This window comes from Heptranchias perlo, chromosome 1 (assembly GCF_035084215.1).
Source record: "Heptranchias perlo isolate sHepPer1 chromosome 1, sHepPer1.hap1, whole genome shotgun sequence".
NCBI classification, from domain to species: domain Eukaryota; kingdom Metazoa; phylum Chordata; class Chondrichthyes; order Hexanchiformes; family Hexanchidae; genus Heptranchias; species Heptranchias perlo.
Window position 1 is genome coordinate 138,352,407 of NC_090325.1, and position 18,962 is coordinate 138,371,368.

The following is an 18,962-nucleotide window of genomic DNA, read 5'->3' on the forward strand; positions in this document are numbered from 1 at the left end:
CCTGGCTGGAGCCGTGCCGCTACGAGTGTCCTGGCTGTAGCCATACCTCTACGAGTGTCCGTTCGTCTTCCAATTTAACAAGGGAAGAATTCTGTTTGTGCTCTTTCGTACTGTTTTGTAATGTGATAATTATGAAAAATGAACAAGGGCAAACTGATTTTTTCCCCCTATAATGTAATGTACTTCAAACACACACAATATGGTGCTATTTGTTCCAATTTATCCCCCGCCTCTACCCAGTGGCTTTGAGGGTGAGGTGGGGGCGCAGAGGAAGGTGGATGACATTCTACTGTAAGGCGGCAGTACTTAGCGTATACGGTAGTTTTGTTTTATTCCAGTATATTTCAAGCATTCTTCTATTAACTAAGACTGAAGAAATTAATTGTGCCTTATTCAGGAAGAAAAATAAACCAAATGATAGGCACATTAATCATTTGATTTTGTTAACTTTTGGAAATTTCTACAATGGGCAAATTGATGGAGGCAAAGTGTTTAACTGATTTTATTTTTAAATGCCCCAAATTATTTTTTGTTTGGTGGGGGGGGGCGGCAATGGTAGAGTGAAAATTTAAACTACATGTTCCGTAGTCGATACAATATTACCAAAATATTGAAATAGTGCCAAAACTAGTAACTTTGAGCAGGTAAATGTAAATAAATCTGACCCAATATATTCATTCCTTAACCCATGGTTTAGCATGCATTGTGATAAATATTTAAATTAGCTTTTGGACCGTAGAACCAATATGTAACTCTATTTTAATTTGTAATTTATTTGGCAGTGTCAGCAAACAGTGGCAATTAATAAGTGGTCATCATTGACATGGTTTTAATAACTTGAAATTAGAATATAAAGAATCTGACAACACCAGGTTATAGTCCAACAATTTTATTTGAAAATGACAAGCTTTTGGAGGTTATCTCCTTCGTCAGGTGAATGTGGAAATCCTTGACCGTTTCGCATTTATATTCAGAGAACAATACCTGGTGATTACAGATAATCATTCCAACTGCACGTTGTCAAGGCAATCAAAGTGTTCAGACAGAGAGGTGTCACCTACAGGACCACCGAATATACAAACGGCCAGAACACAAAACAGAGAGAGAGGGAGAAACATCCGAAAGGAAGAGAGACAGAAAATGACCCGTTGTATTAAAAACAGATAACTTTTTTCGCTGGTGGGGTTACGTGTAGCGTGACATGAACCCAAGATCCCGGTTGAGGCCGTCCTCATGGGTGCGGAACTTGGCTATCAATTTCTACTCGACGATTTTGCGTTGTCGTGTGTCTCGAAGGCTGCCTTGGAGAACGCTTACCCGAAGATCGGTGGCTGAATGTCCTTGACTGCTGAAGTGTTCCCCGACTGGGAGGGAACCCTCCTGTCTGGCGATTGTTGCGCCGTGTCCGTTCATCCGTTGTCGCAGTGTCTGCATGGTCTCGCCAATGTACCATGCTCCGGGGGCATCCTTTCCTGCAACGTATGAGGTAGACAACATTGGCCGAGTCACAGGAGTATGAACCATGTACCTGGTGGGTGGTGTCCTCTCGTGTGATGGTGGTATCTGTGTCGATGATCTGGCATGTCTTGCAGAGGTTGCCGTGGCAGGGTTGTGTGGTGTCGTGGACGCTGTTCTCCTGAAAGCTGGGTAATTTGCTGCGAATGATGGTCTGTTTGAGGTTGGGTGGCTGCTTGAAGGCGAGTAGTGGAGGTGTGGGGATGGCCTTAGCGAGGTGTTCGTCATCATCGATGACATGTTGAAGGCTGCGGAGAACATAGCGTAGTTTCTCTGCTCCGGGGAAGTACTGGACGACGAAGGGTACTCTGTTGGTTGCGTCCCATGTTAGTCTTCTGAGGAGGTCTATGCGATTTTTCGCTGTGGCCCGTCGGAACTGTCGATCGACGAGTCGAGCGTCATATCCCGTTCTTACGAGGGTGTCTTTCAGCATCTGTAGGTGTCCATCGCGTTCCTCCTCGTCTGAGCAGATCCTGTGTATTCGCAGGGCGAATACACAGGATCTTGGGTTCATGTCACGCTACACGTAACCCCACCAGTGAATAAAAGTTATCTGTTTTTAATACAACGGGTCATTTTCTGTCTTTCTCTTCCTTTCGGATGTTTCTCCCTCTCTCTCTGTTTTGTGTTCTGGCCGTTTGTATATTCGGTGGTCCTGTAGGTAACACCTCTCTGTCTGAACACTTTGATTGCCTTGACAACGGGCAGTTGGAAAGATTATCTGTAATCACCAGGTATTGTTCTCTGACTATAAATGCGAAACGTTCAAGGATTTCCACATTCACCTGACGAAGGAGAAAGCCTCCGAAAGCTTGTGATTTTCAAATAAAATTGTTGGACTATAACCTGGTGTTGTAAGATTCTTTACATTTGCCAACCCCAGCCCATCACCGGCATCTCCACATCTTGAAATTAGAAGACATCCATTTTGAATACAGCATCAATCATACATTTCTACCAATCTAATGTTACCGTAACACAGTGCTAGCACATTTACAGATGTTTTGGCTTCTTTTGCCATTGTCACAATTCTTTAATTTTAGCTTTCAATTTTTTCTTATTCTTGATCATCTTTCTGAAAGTACTGGCCCATCTGCTGAACAATGATAACTAGATTTACCGACAGCAAAGAAGTTATTTTCCTCTTTTTAAATATCCGTCTTCAACTTAATGGCGTTAGGCCTCTGAATTTTGCATTGCAATGTGTTATGGGCACCATATTGGCACGGCAGCCTTTAGCACCTGAAACACACTAGCCTCCTTAAATATTTAAATTTGAGTCCTACACCAGTTGTAGGACCTCAAATGTGAAATTCAGGTCCGAATAGGCAGAGCTTGTATTACGCAAGCTCCACCTAATTTCAGGTCTTGAGCATCCTAACTGGTCCTTAAAGGGACCGCAGGAAGCCATTCATAAAAAGGCCCAGGATATATTCAGTTTATTTTTGTGGGCCCAGAAGAAGCAGGAATGCTCCACTCCAGCCCACTGCCAGTTCGCTTGAGGGGGCCTCCTCTGAATCGCTTTCTTTCCCCACCCACCAAAACCTGACTTGCCAACCGGATTTGCATAATGGCAAACCAATTTCCCACCCTCTTGCCTGGTGAGCTGCGGTTTGGTGGGCACAGCTCACCAATGGCATTTAAATGAGGACCAAAGTCTAATTTGGCTCGGGGCTCACTCCGCTGACTTTGCCCGTTTTGGGCGCAAGTCGGATTTTCTCTCTCCTTCTCTCCCCCTGCCCTCATCTGACCGTTAGAATTCATTTGAGAACAAGGGAAGTGTGTCAAGTTTCATCTAATGTGTAAACCTTTGTTCAGTATCACTTTCCTCTACAATTGTAAAACTAATTGAGATTAGATCATTAGCTTTCTCAGTGCTTGTAGTTGTCTATATTTGGAAGACAGTAACATATCAAATGAAAGCAAAATACTGTGGATGCTGGAAATCGGAAATAAAAACAGAAAATGCTGGAAACACTCAGCAGGTCAAGAAGCATCTGTGGAGAGGTCAGTAAGGAAATCAAGGGCAATGGGGATAGGGTGGGAAAGTGGAGTTGAGGTTGAAGATCAGCTATGATCTGATTGAATGGTGGAGTAGGCTGGAGAGGCTCTTTGGCCTACTCTTGCTCATTTCTTATATTCTTAAACAGAGTTAATGTTTCAGGTGGCTGACCTTTCATCAGAACTGGCAAATTAGATTGCTCTTCCCACATTTAAAATTATACTTTGCAATTTTTTCTGAGTCCACCAGTAGTACTTTCCCAAAAATGAGTATGTATCAATAAATTTAAGGTCAAGCCAGCTTACTTTTGCACCACTGTTGCTGTTTTGCAAAATGGCATATTCTGGCATGGACTCACTGCACCTTATTTGGGAAAGTGGTGCTGCTGAGAACTGGTTTAGGTTTACAACTTTATATTGTGTCTGATCGGGCTTGGCAATCTTTTTTGGAGCAGGTAGAGATATAAAATAAACAATGAACTAAAGTCAGTCCTGATCTAAATTTCCTAATACCAGTTTATATAACACTAGCCTGTTCATAGTTAATGAGCCTGTTAGACTGTGTTAATTGCCCTAGTAACTATTTTGCTTATGACTTTGTCTGAGTAGGTTCTTTCACTTCTGAAGCCAAGCTTTGGTGGGATAATGAGTTACAAGGATACTATATGACTTTAAAATTTAACTCAGGATAAAAAAATGCTGGCAAAGTATAGACTCAACAAATTTGCTATTGGTATCAAAGGATGTAAATGTGATCATGTACCTGGTGCATGATTATCAATTAAGAGTATCTAAAACAGAATTGATCAAGACTTTTTATTTAGAATAATTCAAGATTATACAAGTGCGACAAACATCAAGAAAGTTAAGTACTCAGTGTCTGATCCATAGGAAAACAAATGCATAGTAGAATTTCATAGCTATACTTAAATTGTGGTGCATTTTCTTAGTCTAAAAGGCATGATTGGACTAAAGAAAATGTTATTCCTGAAAACTTTCTAGTGTGAAACTCATGGCTCTGTTTCAAGGCACTAGATTTGCTACAAATGCCCTCAGTCAGGGCAAGGGAAAAGGGAGGTGGGGAAGTTAGCCAGATAATGTGATCACTGGACAATTACTTTGTCTGGCGAGCATACCTTGCTGTTTGATGAGGATATGGTCAAGGCCAGCTGTGATATCCTCACACTCTGCCAGAGCTCAGCGTGTAGGCTCGCACTAAAAAGTATAGCCACTTGTGTGACCACATCAAACGACTGGGGCTGCCTATGGAACCATGGAAAGGAGTCACAGCTTACGAGAGAAGGAGTATATTGCGGGGGGTGGGGTGCGGGGGAGAGGAACAATGGAATCTAAATCCATCTTAAAATCAGATCTAAAAACCACATGTAAACATGCTTTTTTAAAAAAAAAGCCTTAATCGCACCAAAATGAATACACACGTTTAATGTGTGCATGCAGTCATGACCATATAAAAAGCTAGTTTTTTAAGAAATAGAATGTTACCCTTCACCAATAATTCAAAGTACAGGAGACAGTCCTTGTAAAATTATGAATCCGTTCTCTTAGCAGTGAAATATCTCTTATTGAGCAAAGTACAAGACCCTGGCTTAAAGGTAGCACCAGCATTTCAACCTTTTTTTAACTACTTAATTGGACACTCGTTTTAATTAAAAACTACCTACCCACATCATTTGGTAGAGGGGAATGAACTAAAAAATTATTTTGTATTTCTTTTACATTACAGCAAATGGCATTTGTGGCCAAAATGTGTTTAATTGGAATGAGAGATTTGCTGTTCATTGCTGTATGCTTAGAGTTGCATATCCAATCACAAATTTATAGCACAGGAGGCCATTCAGCCAATCATGTCTGTGCTGGCTGAAAGAGTGTATACAGAAACCTTTTGGAATAAGTAGTTCTACCACAGCTCAGAGGTTTAAATGCACATTAATGTTTGTTTTAATAACTACTCCATTTTTTAAAAAAAACAGGCTCTGCCAAGATAAACCAGACTGCTAAGCAGAACAAACCCTGGATTGATCTGGATTGCTATGAAGTCTTTGGTTTAAAATACAGTTTCTTAGTAAGCATTGAGGCAAAACAAGGAACTTGTTTCTTCCCTATTGCACTGCGATCCATGCAGTTTTGCACACTTCGCTGCGACACCTTCCTGTTCACCAGTGTCAGAAGCTCCGTGAACTCAAGCTGTGAGCCGTGGCTCTCAAGCAACTTGCAGAAATCCTGAATGTACCAGGAGCCATTTATAGTTTCGCGATGAGAGTAGAAACCTACAGTAAGAAGAAAATGTTTGGAATATACAGGCTGAATAGATATGCAGTAGAATATAATTTTATATATTTCTCTCCTTGGCCTAGATACTGAGCTCAACTTACATCACCTCACTGCTATGCATGTGTAAACTGTTCTGCCTCTTGGATTTTTCCACCAGAAGTGACCAGAGTGTATAATGTGTCCACCTGTATATTAGCAGGTGTATTATAAAGCTATGTGAATGATAGAAATAGACCATATTTTGCAGCTAGCAATGCAGGGTGATTGCTTGCACATACTGATGTACCTTTTAAAAAAAAAATCAATATGTCTAGTCACTGGCCCAAGTCTATCCACCCAATTCTCCCTGTAGCACCCAGGTAAAAGCCCCTAACATGCACAAGATACCCTAACCCTGGAATGTCTGCTGGAGACTGAGGCACATTTGGGTGTGCAGAAATCTCAACAGTACCAAGCTGCACCAGGCTTCCTCAAAAGCAGAAAATTCTGGCTCGTGTTTAACTCCCTCAACCAAATGCACTAGTTTATGCCATAATGGGAAGAGTATATTTTAATTTACAATACTAACCATGGTATCCAAGTGACAGCTGCAATTTAATGTGGAAAAATGTCAGCTAAAATAAGGATTGAGAGTACAGACTTGACTGGAAAGACATTGAAAGGTGTGGATGAAGCAAGATCTAAGTTCAAATATGTGATATGCATGTAAAGGGCAACAGCATTTTGGGTATTATAATTGGGGGCACAGAATACAAGAGTAAAGAAGTAATGATAAATATATACACAGCAATGGTTTGGCTACAGTTTTGAGTGGTGTATGCAACTTTGGGCACCCCATCAGAGAAAGAATATTAAAGCCATAAGAGAACATAACTTCAGCAGGATAATGCTAGGGTTGGAGTCCCTTACAACAATGAGACTATTTTCATTGCAGGTAAGGTAAAAGGAGATTTGAGGTTTTTAAAATTATGAAGGATTTTAATAAGGTGAATGGGAAGTCAGTAACAAGGGGTCATAAATTTAAAATAGTCAGTGAGGAGAAGGGTTATGAGATTTCTTTACTCAAAGTTGCTGGAGCATAGAATATTTTGCTCTTGGGAGTGGTTGAGGCAGAGACCAGTGCACCTTAAGGGAATAACAGGTAATATTTGAAGCAGTAGGATGATGCAGGACTATGGGGAGAGTACATGGTAAGTTGGATTAGTTCTGAATTGCTCTAGGAAAGAGCCATGTACCCACTCACATTTGCACAGGAGCAACACCAGAAAACGTGGGTCCTCGCCCAATTTTTTGCCTGCCCCAAAAGGTGCTAGCCAATATTTTAAGTTGCTGTGACATTAGCAATAAACACATTTCATTTTGATCCAAATACAGAGCCTTTTTGGGCTTTTGCCTGGGGCTTTCTTTAAAATATATCTAGAAGTTAACATTTTCCAAAAGTCATTTACTATTAGCAGATCTTGTGGGACTTTGAGGCAGCAGAGGTTGTAACACTGGACTTCTCAAAGGTTGTCACTAGACTGTCATTATGGTATTTGACAAATGGCTATCAAGTAGCACTGTGCACAGATGTTTGAACTTAATAATATTGAACCATAATTCTTACATATTGATCCTTTTATATGAAAGGCATCAAGGAGATCTGCCTTTAATGGGAGGCAAAAGAACTAAGGGTACAACCCAGAATAAGATCCTCTGTATAGCTTGGGGGAGGGTGGATAGAAGAGACAGTAATATGACCTACATATAGTTCAAAGTTCTTAAAAGAACACTGCTGTTAAGTAATTTTTGTTCCCCTTGTGGGATGACAGAAGTTCCAATTAGTATGTAGAAGTTGAACAAATGAGGAAGCATTAAATAATGCACTCAAGCTTGATGTCTCTTGTGCTAACTTTATTTTGCCAAATCTGCTCTATTTTATTACCTTCAGCTACTGAATAGCACATAACAAAATCTGCACCGGCAGGTAATGTGGGCATGGTTCCTGCATCAACAACCACTTCATTCATTATTGGCCCTTTTGCATCCACTTCATCCTTGGGCATCACTGGCTCATCATGTTTGTCTCCTCGACATGCCTGAAAATCAGTATGATGATCAAACATCAAGTTGTTTAAAATAGAAAGAGTAAATCACAATTACTGGTAGGGAAGCCATTCAGCCCATTTTATTTCCTCAGTCCAGAAAGATTCTCCAGTGCACCCACTGCAATATCCCTTATCTCGCTTTTAGGGTTTTCACCTCTGCTACTTTATCCACAAATCCATTCCATATATTGGTCACTGATATCAGTCCTAGGTTTTTCTTTTACTAGTTGGAACCCATACCCTCCTCTTCTACTCTTGAAATTATGAGACTTTCCACTATTAATCTGGAAAATTGATGGTGTGCAATTTCTAAATTAAGTTTACAATGTAAGATCTCCTCTCAAACACTTTTTTTCAAGTCTCACCAATCTTTCCTCATAACTCAAACCTCTGACCTATAACATTAGGGATTAGCCTTGTGGTTCTTCAATGCACTGCCTCCAGTGCTTGAAAGTTTCTCGTGTCCCAGAACTGGACATAGTACTCATTCTGTGGTCTGACCAAAGCACTATACAGTTTAATCATGACTTCCTCCAACTTGCACGCTATTGCTATATAGCTCTTGGTTGCTGCCTTGCAGTGGTTGGACGTTGAATCTTCTAAGACTTCCAAGTCTCTCCCAATGTTATCCGTAGCTATATCAACACTATTCATGGAGTACACATCACCTATTCCTATGTATAGTATTTTATATCTCTGCATTAAATTTCATTCTGCCCACTTACAAATAATATGAATTGCATTTCTAACAAAGACACAAGGTGTTCGATAAGCAAAACACTTTGTAACTCTGAAAATTCTAGAAATAACATTCCATGTAACAGTATTAAGTCTTCCAAAATTGCCTCAGCTTGTAGTATGGGGGAGGCAGAGGCTGCCATTTTTTTGGCTTTTTACCAGTAGGAGGGCAACACTGAAAAGAGTTGTCTTTGAAAGGAGCACTGTGTTGGTAACTCTTTTCTGGTTTGTGTTGTAGGAATAATCACCTTATATTTGTGCAGGCAGTCAAGTTGCAAACACTGTTAGCCTTTTCCTCAGAGAGAATTTGTGGATATTCTGTACTGAAGGCCCAAGTATTACAATTAAAATCATACACAGCAATAAGAGACATTAACCTTCTAACTGCAGCATTATAACTTCAGAAAATTCTTTCAATAATAGCTTAAAGAAAATAGAATGCAAATTCAAATGTCCACACTTTACTATTTAGATAGCAAAATAAGTCAATGGACACACTCTACCTGAATTACAAATATTTTAGGTTTGCCAACCAGAGAAGAACATTTGTCTCCTCTAAAACGTGCAGTTAATTCTTGTAGGTCTATTTTTGCATCAAAAGCAAAGACATGATTGTTCTCCCCATGACTGAGAAAGACACACAGAAAGCAGTCCGCATTTGAATGATCTGAACTAGCCACTGTGAAAAAAGAATAAAATAATTTTCAAAGTCTGATTTGAAATATTAAGCAAAAACCAAGAATATATCACATATGACATAGGACTTTTCAATGCATTTTGAAATGGAATTTTGCAACCTACTCAGGCATTATTGTTAACTATTTCTGAGCTGAGTCAATGTTTTTTTATAGAATTAAGTAATTAGAATGGCTGGGCCCGTTCACAGGTATTCCTATGCAACCCAAATTCCCCGTGTGTTCATTAGTGTGTCCAATTTTGGTTACTGCTTCAGATCCAAGGCTATTACTTCTGTTGCCCCATTTTAAAAAAAAACCTTGGCCCTCTTCGCTCCTTTCCTTCCTGTGACCCAGCCAGGCCACCTTTCATATTTCCCTTCACAAGTACTTGGTTCCCCTCCCAGCCCTTCACTACCACTCTGCTAGCTGCCATCCCAGGTTTGAATCTCCCTTGAATAAGCCCATGCCTATCCCCTTGTGCTCCTCTTGACATTTTCTGAAGACCTGTTGCTGCCTCCTTACATCAGTAACCCGAACTGATCCATCCTTCTCTCTCCCAATCTTCCCACCTAGCACACCCACTGGGGACTAATCTCGCTAACCTCCTTCCCCCATCCCATCACTGTTGATCTGCTGGTAGAGTCCAAGGGGACAATCATTGCCTCTCTGCATTTCCCTCCAGAATTAACATTCACTCGCAAACAAAGCCCTTGCCATCCACCGCCTTATTGTGAACGATCGTACTGACATCATGGCTTTGACGGAAACTTGGCTCACAGGTGGAGACACATTGCCCCTTACATGGGAACAGAGGAAGAGGAGGCCATTCATTTAGATCATGATCTGTATCTCAACTCCATTTACCCACCTTGGTTCCATAATCCATTAATACATTACCTAATAAAAATCTATTAATCTCAGTTTTGAAAGATCCAATTGATCTAACCTCAGCAGATTTCCACTTACCGAAGCCTCCCCACCTGGCTATACTTTCCACCACCTGCGTCACCTAAACCCCGTGGCAACGTGGCTATTATAACCAAGTCACACCTTGGTCTCTCCTCTATCACTTTCTCCTCCTTCAAGCACCAGTCACCTCTCCTTTAAAATCTTTGTTGCCTACTGGCTGCTCCAAGCCCCACTCCATTTCTCCCCAAGACATCCCCCCTCTCCTTTCCTCTTAACCTCAGTGATTTCAATCTCCAGCTCAGCTCCCCTTACCCTTTTTGAATTCACCATCTCAGTCCTCCCTAAATCGCTCCATGTAGAATCTCCCATCCATGTTCATGGCCAGCTCTCAGCTTTGACATCGCCCATAGCCCCTCTACTTCGGTGGTCTCGATCACTGACAAGACCATCTCCAACCACTTTCTGGTATTCCTCATCACCCACATCCACATCCCTCTACCCTCTTTCAACCCCACGCCCTTCTACACCACCCTTGGAAAAAATTCTCCCCCAAGCCACTTGAAATTTCACTTTCAAACTCCCGACTGCCTAGGCTTTGGCCCTTCCTTTGCTATGATCTATGCAGCTATTTTGCTCAACTACTCCCCCTCAACTCCACCCTTGATGCCCATGTCCCCATCAAAACATTCATTGTCTCCCATCAAGGACGTTCCTCCAATATGGCACCCGTCTTTGCTCCCTCAAGTCCAAGCAGCACAGACTTGAGTGTATCTGGTGCACAATAGACTTCGCCATCCAGCGCCAGATCAGGCTGGACCACATTAAGCTCTACAGGTCCTCAGTCCACTGCCAAAACTGTCCACAAATCTGGGATCATCCTTGAAAGCAAAGATAACCCCTGGCTTCTTTTGTACACCCTCAACTGCCTGAATCACTCTCCTGTAACCTCCACCCTCATCTCGAACAACAAGGACAAGGAACTCATGGATTTCTCTGTCACCAAAATAAAGACCATCCTTTCAGCTGCCTCCCTATCCAATCATAATCACAGCATCTCTACCAATGGCTTTTCTTCCTATCTTGCACAGTCATCTCAGGAGTCCTCCAAGGATCTTTCCTTGGCTCCCTCCTCTTACTCATGCTGCCCCTTAATGACATAATCCGCAGACAGTCAGTCTCCACATGTACCATATCATCACACAGCTCTACCTCGCTCGACCCCTCCACTGCCTCAGTGTTATCAGACTGCTTGTCCGACATCCAGTCATTGGGAAGACCAAAATCATCATCTTCAATCCCTGTCACAAACTCCAAACCCTTGTCACCGACTCCATCTCCCTCCCCAGCCTGTCTCAGACTGAACCAGATTGTTCGCAACCTCAACATCCCAGACAACCCTCAGCTGAACTTCTGACCCCATATCCTCTCCATCACAAAATTTTCGTCCCCACCTCAGCCTATCTGCTGCTGAAATCCTCAGCCATGCATGTGTTACGTCCAATGCTTTCCAGGCCAGTCTCATCCTCCACCAACCGTAAATTTCTGCTCATCTAAAACTCTGTTGGCCGTATTCTATGCCACATCAAGTCCTGCTCGCCCATAACCCCAGTCCTCACTGACATACAATGGCTCCAGATCCTCCAAGGCCTCAAATTTAAAATTCACAGCCTTGTGTTTAACTCCTTCCATTTCTCTAACCTCCTCCAGTGCTACAACCCCCGCCACGAACTCTGTTCCTCTGATTCTGGCCTCACTTCCCCACACCAATAGCAGCTGTGGCTTCAGCCACCTAGGTCCACGCCCTGAAATTCCCCCCTTAACCCCTCTGCCTCTCCACCTTTCCTCCTTGAAGACCCATCTCTTTGACCAAGCTTTTGATCACCCCTCCTAATATCTCAGTCTTTGGTTTAGCCTCTATTTTTTCCCGTTGTGAAGCACAGATGTTTTTCTATATCAAAACAGCAATATAAATGCAAGTTGTTGAGTATGAAAAAGGACCACAACCCAGGGATTTGCAACAAGGTCAATAGCCTGCTCACTTCTGTCCCATTAAAAGGATCAGTGGATTTTCAGGCCCATAATTTCAGAAACAGGACAAAAATTAGGTCAATTCAAACATTCTACTTAATGTAAAAAAATCCTTTTCTGAAGTTAATGTTTGATAATGACTATTGTACCAACTGCATCTGCAAACCTAGGTCATAAAGAAGCAACATGACTGTTAAATAAAGCATACTTATGTTTAAGCGGTTTTATTTTTTCTATCCTGTATTAAAGGTTGCTAAGTTGAAGTAATTGATAGAAGTTTCCAACAATTGCTATTAACATTATTAATATTCATCTGTACCATTTCAGTAAATATCAGGATTGTAAAAATTTAGAACATTACAGCAGCTGGTTAACCTTTTACCCTCATGAAGAAATGTCTACCAAAAGAAGTCTAAAGCCAGCAGGGAGTTACCATAGCTTGGCTCATAACTATTAACAGATGGTTAAAGAATCAGTTTCTCTAGCTTATTAACATCAGTCAGAACAAGTTTCAGGACTAACAGGTTTTAGTAAGAGTATATTAATGTGTTACCTTCATGAATTATCTCCAACACTTCTGTAGATTTGAGATTATCATAAGGACGCACTTCAAAACCCAGCTCTCGTAACCTATTAAAAAAACACAATGTATGTTGACCCACCCATAGCTGCCTTTATGTAAGTTTGCTTTTAATCATCCCCTTAAGGTCTCCCTCACTACGTACAATTCCCAGTCAAGAGAAAACAACCTGCAAGATAGGCCACTACCTATTCTGACCTTTGACTAGGAGGAGCACACGTGCTGCCCAGGCTGACTTCCTCAAATATTGCCCCCTCCATGGAGAAGTGCTTCGCCACAACAATACGTCTAACTCTACAGAAACTGCAGGAGCAAACCAACGTCCTACCACTCCAATACAGAATGATGGAGCTCAATTGCATGGCACCAATCACTCACTAAGTTGCACCTCTCTACATAGGTTGTCAGTTGTTTGTAAAGATCAAAAAAAGAAAGCAACTTGTATAGATTAAGCCTATATGAATTAACTTTAATCTTGGGCTTTTTAAATCTAAAATATACCACAGTACTTTTCAGCACCAGGATGCTATTTTGAATCAACTTTATAAATCCGGCATTCTCCTCTTTAAAATTAATAAAAATGTGCTGCTATGATGCAACATCAAATGCACACCCAAATAGTAGGATTGGTGTCCTGATTCCAAAATAGCAGGCCTAGTAATGTTATGATGTAACAGAGCAAATAAATAAGACGAAATATAAAAGTCTTGCACACGTACACACTTGCCATCAGTCTGACACTTCCTGTAGCATTTCTTTTTGTTCTCCTAGGTGAAACTTTTACTTTCCGCTGACTTCAATAGAAAGTAACTTTTCCCACTGGGCCGGTTAAGTTAAAATTACCCCCATTAGGTAGCTGCTGCCTCTGGTGCCCCACTGAAACTTCTCGCCCAGTGTATTGTTTTTAACTCCACTCATAGTATTGATGTTTTATTTTTTAATTCCCACTCTGTGTAGTGTGTTGTCTCATGGCTCCTAGAGAAGGGGAGGAGAAAAAAATTGACAAGGGCTCATACTGCAGATATATATAGCTTGGGTTCAACAATGATGGTCTTGGTTCACACAGGAAGAATGGCCATTTGGCTAGACACAGAAGCTGATCAATACATCCCAGAATGAGACAGTAATTGCAGCGTGGGCCAGGGGGGGGGGGGGGGGGGGGGGAGGAAGTCAGAATTGTCTGAGACTTTCCTGATGCCCCATTTGATAAATGTGCGGTATGCTACTGAGTCAGCAGGACCTGAAAATCAAGGTTTGATCCCTGGACAGGGGAAGAAAATCACCGAGGGTACCTGCTCCTGATCACAATTCAGCATTCCCTGATGGAAATTCACATGTCTGGACACAAGTGAGAAGGGGAGGAAAATTTGGGTGGTGGATGGGTGAAAGCAGGACAAGAATTAGAACCTAAATTTTAATACCCATTCACTGTGGACATTTTTTGAAAATATGCACTTTTGCTCACTGCTTTGTTCTTGCGGCCAGAGGATACTGCAAGGTCAGGCAAAAATGCTAAAATCTTAGTAAATATCAATTCACTATCAGTGTGATCCAAGCTCCTTACATTAAATTGGAGACAGTAGTTGGTCACAGGAATAGTTCTAATGACAGGCAGGGAATATTATAACAATAAAAGATTTAGGATCTTCAAATTAACAACAGTACCATTAAGTGTAACATGCACAGATTGCTAGTGTGTACACAAGAAAAAAAGAAAAATGCCCTATCTGTACTATGTGACTTTGCTTATCCTCAACTGAAAAAAAGTGTATTGAATTACATGAAAGCTAATGGAAACACCCGAGCCACTGGGGTGAATTGTGTCAAACAACGTCTTAAAATTCTACATACTAAATAGCAGCGCTGCAACACAATGGCCCGGAAATTGCCGAGCAGCGAACCAACAGTACCTGCCACTCATTAGATTTAAATCTCACCCACTAAGTATCCACGGGCTTTTCGGCAGCAACTTCCTTCAATGGTGAGCTTAAACAAGTGCAGCGGTCTTTCCCAGGCTTCTCTAAGCTATGAGAACAGGGAAAGGATCTCTCTCTGCCCTCAATTACTCATCTTGAAGCAGCCTTGACAAGCTGCACAGACTAAGAACTAGGAAGTGTCAGATAGATTAGTAAATTCACTATAAAATCAATTGGAGAAAGCAAAATAAAGAGAGAGGGTAAGATTAAGCGAGACAGAAAGAATTAAAAAAAGTTAAATTTAAAGCATTTTTAAAAAAATGTCCAACAACAATTAATATCGGAAGGAATGAGATTCCACATTTTTAAAAGTTAATTTTCAGTGCCAGAGAGGTTGTTTGGCAGTCATGAATACTTACCGTGCCGTTAAAATTTAGTTTAGACCTAAAAAAATCCAGCGTACCTTTTTTATACAGAGATTAATTCATTTGCAGCTGGGCAGTACAGAAAGTTCGCGCTGGTCCATTCATTCAGCCGGCGAGCTGCCTTCAATGCGCAGCTTTCAAACGAGCAGGACAAACAGTAGAGCGATTTCCGCGTTTGACTGCGCATGTGCGCTCGCCGGAACTTGCTCTTCCATTTGCCCCGAAATAATGTTGAGCACTGTTAGCCTTCTCGTTATTTCGTGAGCGATTTCCGGGCCAATAAACGTGCTGAGACTAACGGAGAGCCCACCAAAAAATGCAATTACGTGGGCGATTCCTTGGTGATGTGCTGCAGCCCTGTATCAATTGAGACCCTCCGTTCAGCTGCCCCTGTTGCTTTCCTTTCCCCATCCCTCCCTTCCCTTTGCCCAAGCCAAACCTTCCCCCCAGACTGCCCCTGAATTCGAGTCGCCCTCTAGTGTCTCTACCATCTCCCCTCATGGCCTCTGAGCTCATCTTGTCCATGGGACCCAGCTCTTGCTCCCTTGATCCCCATTCCCACAAAACTACTGACCATCCAACTTCCCTTCCTCACCACCATGGTAGCTGATATCATATATGGTTGCCTCTCTTCAGGTACTGCACCCCTCCCTTTCAAAGCTGCCGCCATTACTCCCATCCTCAAAAAATCTCGACTCCTCTGTCCTTGAGAAATATCACCCAATGTCCTTTTACTCTTCACAGTCCTTTAACATATCATCTCCAAAATCCAAGCCCATCTTTTCTGCAACTCCCTATTTGAATCTCTCTAATCAGGTATGTTCCCTTGCCACGGCACCAAAACAGCCCTACAAAAAGTCACAAATGACATCCTCTGTGACTCATCCAACTCAATCGCTCTGCAGCCTTTGACAAGGTCAACTATAGTGCACTCCACCAACGCTGCTCCTCAGTTGTCCTGCTCAGTGGGACTACCCTCATTTGGCTCCTCTCTTACCGATCTGATCATAGCCAGAATACCTCCAAGTATGGCATCTCTTCCCACCCCTTACCATTACCTCCAGAAACCCCCAAGGATCTAGTATTTGGGATGTCCTCGTCCTCATCTACATGCTATTCCTTGGCGATATCAACAGACACGGAGTCAGCTTCCACATGTATGCCGACGACACACAACTCAACCTCTTCATCTCTATCGACCCCTCCACTGCCTGAGTTGGCAAACTGTTTGTCCAACATCCAGTCTTAGATGAGTCACAATTTCATCCACATAAACCTCAGTATAACCAAAGCCATCACCTTTGCCCTTGCACAAGCTCCGTACCCTTGCCACCAATTCCATCCCACTCCTCGGTCATTGTCTCAGGTTCGCAACTTTGGCGTCCTACTCTGCCCAAAGCCAACTCTCTGACTCCATATCCTCTCTGGAGGAAAGACCGCCTACTTCCACTTCCATAACATCGCTCACCTGCCTCAACCCATCTGCTGCTGTAAACCTCTTCCATGCCTTTGTCACCTCCAGACTCGACCATTTCAATGCTCTCCTGCCTGGCTGTCCATTCTCCATCCTTCATAAGCTTCAGCTTATCCAAAATCCTGCTGCCTAACCCTATCCCACAACTAGTCCCGCTCACTCATCACCTTGCTGACCTATTTTGGTTCCTGGCTCCCCAATGCCTCAAATTTAAAATTCTCATGCTTATGTTTAAATCCCTTCATAGCCTCACCACACCTTATCTCTTACAGCCCTACAACACCATCCCCAGAACTCTCCATCCCTTCAGCTATAGCCTTTTGTGTATCTCCTCCCTCTTTATTCCACCTGAAAGTTGTGTCTTCAGCCATCTAAGCCCAACTCTCTGGAATTCTTGCCCTGCCTCACCACCGCCCTTCCCATCCTTTAAGCTCCTCCTCAATCCACCTCTTCCACCACGCTTTTGGCCACTCCTCCTAACATCTTTCGCTCGGCATTCATTTTTTCCTTACACCTCTGAAGTGCCTTGAGACAACTTTCTCTACATTAAAAAAAGGTGCTATATAAATGCTAGTGGTTGTTATTGCTTGGGAAGGAAGCAGGAATAGGTTCAATAGCATTGAAGACTGGCATTAATTCAGCTTTGTGATAAAGATAGTGCAATATAGTCAAGCAAGCCTGCGTACCTTTTTTCCAGATTGAATCTGTCAGCATTTGTACCTCCTCTATCAGGCAATCCCAGATACCAGTAAAAGCGCTCATGGTTGAAGATTAAAGCAATCCCTCGCCTGCGGTGCTTCATGTTGTATTCAATACATGGGTCCATGAGATCAGTACTGTAACAAAAAAGTGAACCAAATTTAGTGTAACGAAGTAATAATGTCCATTTGGCAGGAGGCAACAAACAGCTTCTGTGTCAAGTAAATGCCGAGCAGTGAAGACAAATTTAATCAAAGCACAGGAAATGTTTATACCAAGGACAAACTTGACAACAGAAGTTATCCATTCATCCACACTTTTCAGTATTCATAAAATGTATCTAAAAGCATGTTAACCCATTGCATTTTGAAGTACATTAGGAGTGGTCTGTGGTAAGTATTCCCAATAACCACCCAACACATCTGATCATTTTGTTTACCATTATATTGAAGCTGTTCCATTTTACAACCTTTTCCCCAGGTTACGTATTATGATTCAACAGGTTAGCAGCCAACTACTTCTGCTCTATTACACGCTTACATCACTCACTAAGACAGATCCGCTGATATCGATCATAATGCAATGGTGAAGATTTTCCCCCACAAAATGATTCTTCAGTCCAAGGGCACGTCAACAGTTTTCTTTCAAGGAAAGCAGCAACAGCAAATCTAGATTCAAATTTTCCCAGTACAACACCATTACTTTTTTTTTTAAAAGTACTTCCTCTTGTTATTCAAATGAAGCTTAACTTCCACATTATATAGTTATACTTTCAAGGGAAGAAAACCAAAAAAAATTCATATGATTCCATCCATTTAAGAGTTTTATTTGCAAACCCAAGTGTTATTTGATTACAGTTCTTTTTGATGTAGTGTTTACAGAATATACCAAGGTGACATAGCAAAAGAAGAAATTTAACAGGATTATCAAGCTCCAAGTTTTTAATTCAGGAAGCTACTCCGAGAACATTTTTATAACCTCCCACTCAAATGCATTTAAGGATAAGAAATTTAGTCTGTTTAGAAAACTCATTAGTTGAACGTATCTAATGAAAATGAAATAAATTGCACATCTAATTGTTGAACAAGGATGATCCTGCTATCCTTTTTGTTATATTGTCAGAGTTATTGCTTTCACTCTGTTATAATGAAGTAAATTGGCTATTTAGCTTCTCTGTCTTGTTTCCTCCCTTGTAATATAGATGAGATTTAAACACGAGGAAGTTAGTTACTAAAAAAGACTGTTCTCTATTTTTAACGGCAAGGACTGCAGAGATGAACATTAAAATGGATCGATAAGCTGAAACCTTCAGTCGCCCTCCCCCTTTCTGCCCCAAAAGTGAAATTTGTACATTTTTTTAAAAAACATCTGTTGATATTTGTTAAGGACAGTTAAAGCTTCATGGTGAACTTTCAGAGAAAGATGCAGTTTTCCGCTGAGGGAAATTAAAACTACCAGGTATGGATTGGCTTAATTGTTGAATTGCAGTTAATTCAATGATGGAGCAGCTAAACTTTTTGGTCAAATGTAAGGAGTCTTACAACACCAGGTTATAGTCCAACAGTTTTATTTGAAAATCACAAGCTTTCGGAGCTTACCTCCTTCGTCAGGTGAGTGTTAC

At 41.6% G+C, this 18,962-nt stretch overlaps 1 protein-coding gene across 1 annotated transcript in view; it reads right to left on the bottom strand.

Moving 5' to 3' along the window:
* Nucleotides 1-4,315: 4,315 nt before the first annotated feature.
* The window catches only part of LOC137326457 (caspase-6-like), a 31,622-nt gene continuing 16,975 nt past the window's right edge, over nt 4,316-18,962 (bottom strand). The window contains exons 4-8 of the mRNA XM_067991570.1: nt 17,329-17,478; nt 12,801-12,877; nt 9,137-9,312; nt 7,733-7,886; nt 4,316-5,804 (exon numbers count right to left, since the gene is read on the bottom strand). Of these exons, the coding sequence (XP_067847671.1) occupies nt 5,566-5,804; nt 7,733-7,886; nt 9,137-9,312; nt 12,801-12,877; nt 17,329-17,478 (796 nt within the window). The 3' untranslated portion in view covers nt 4,316-5,565. The remainder of the gene's footprint in view (nt 5,805-7,732; nt 7,887-9,136; nt 9,313-12,800; nt 12,878-17,328; nt 17,479-18,962) is intronic.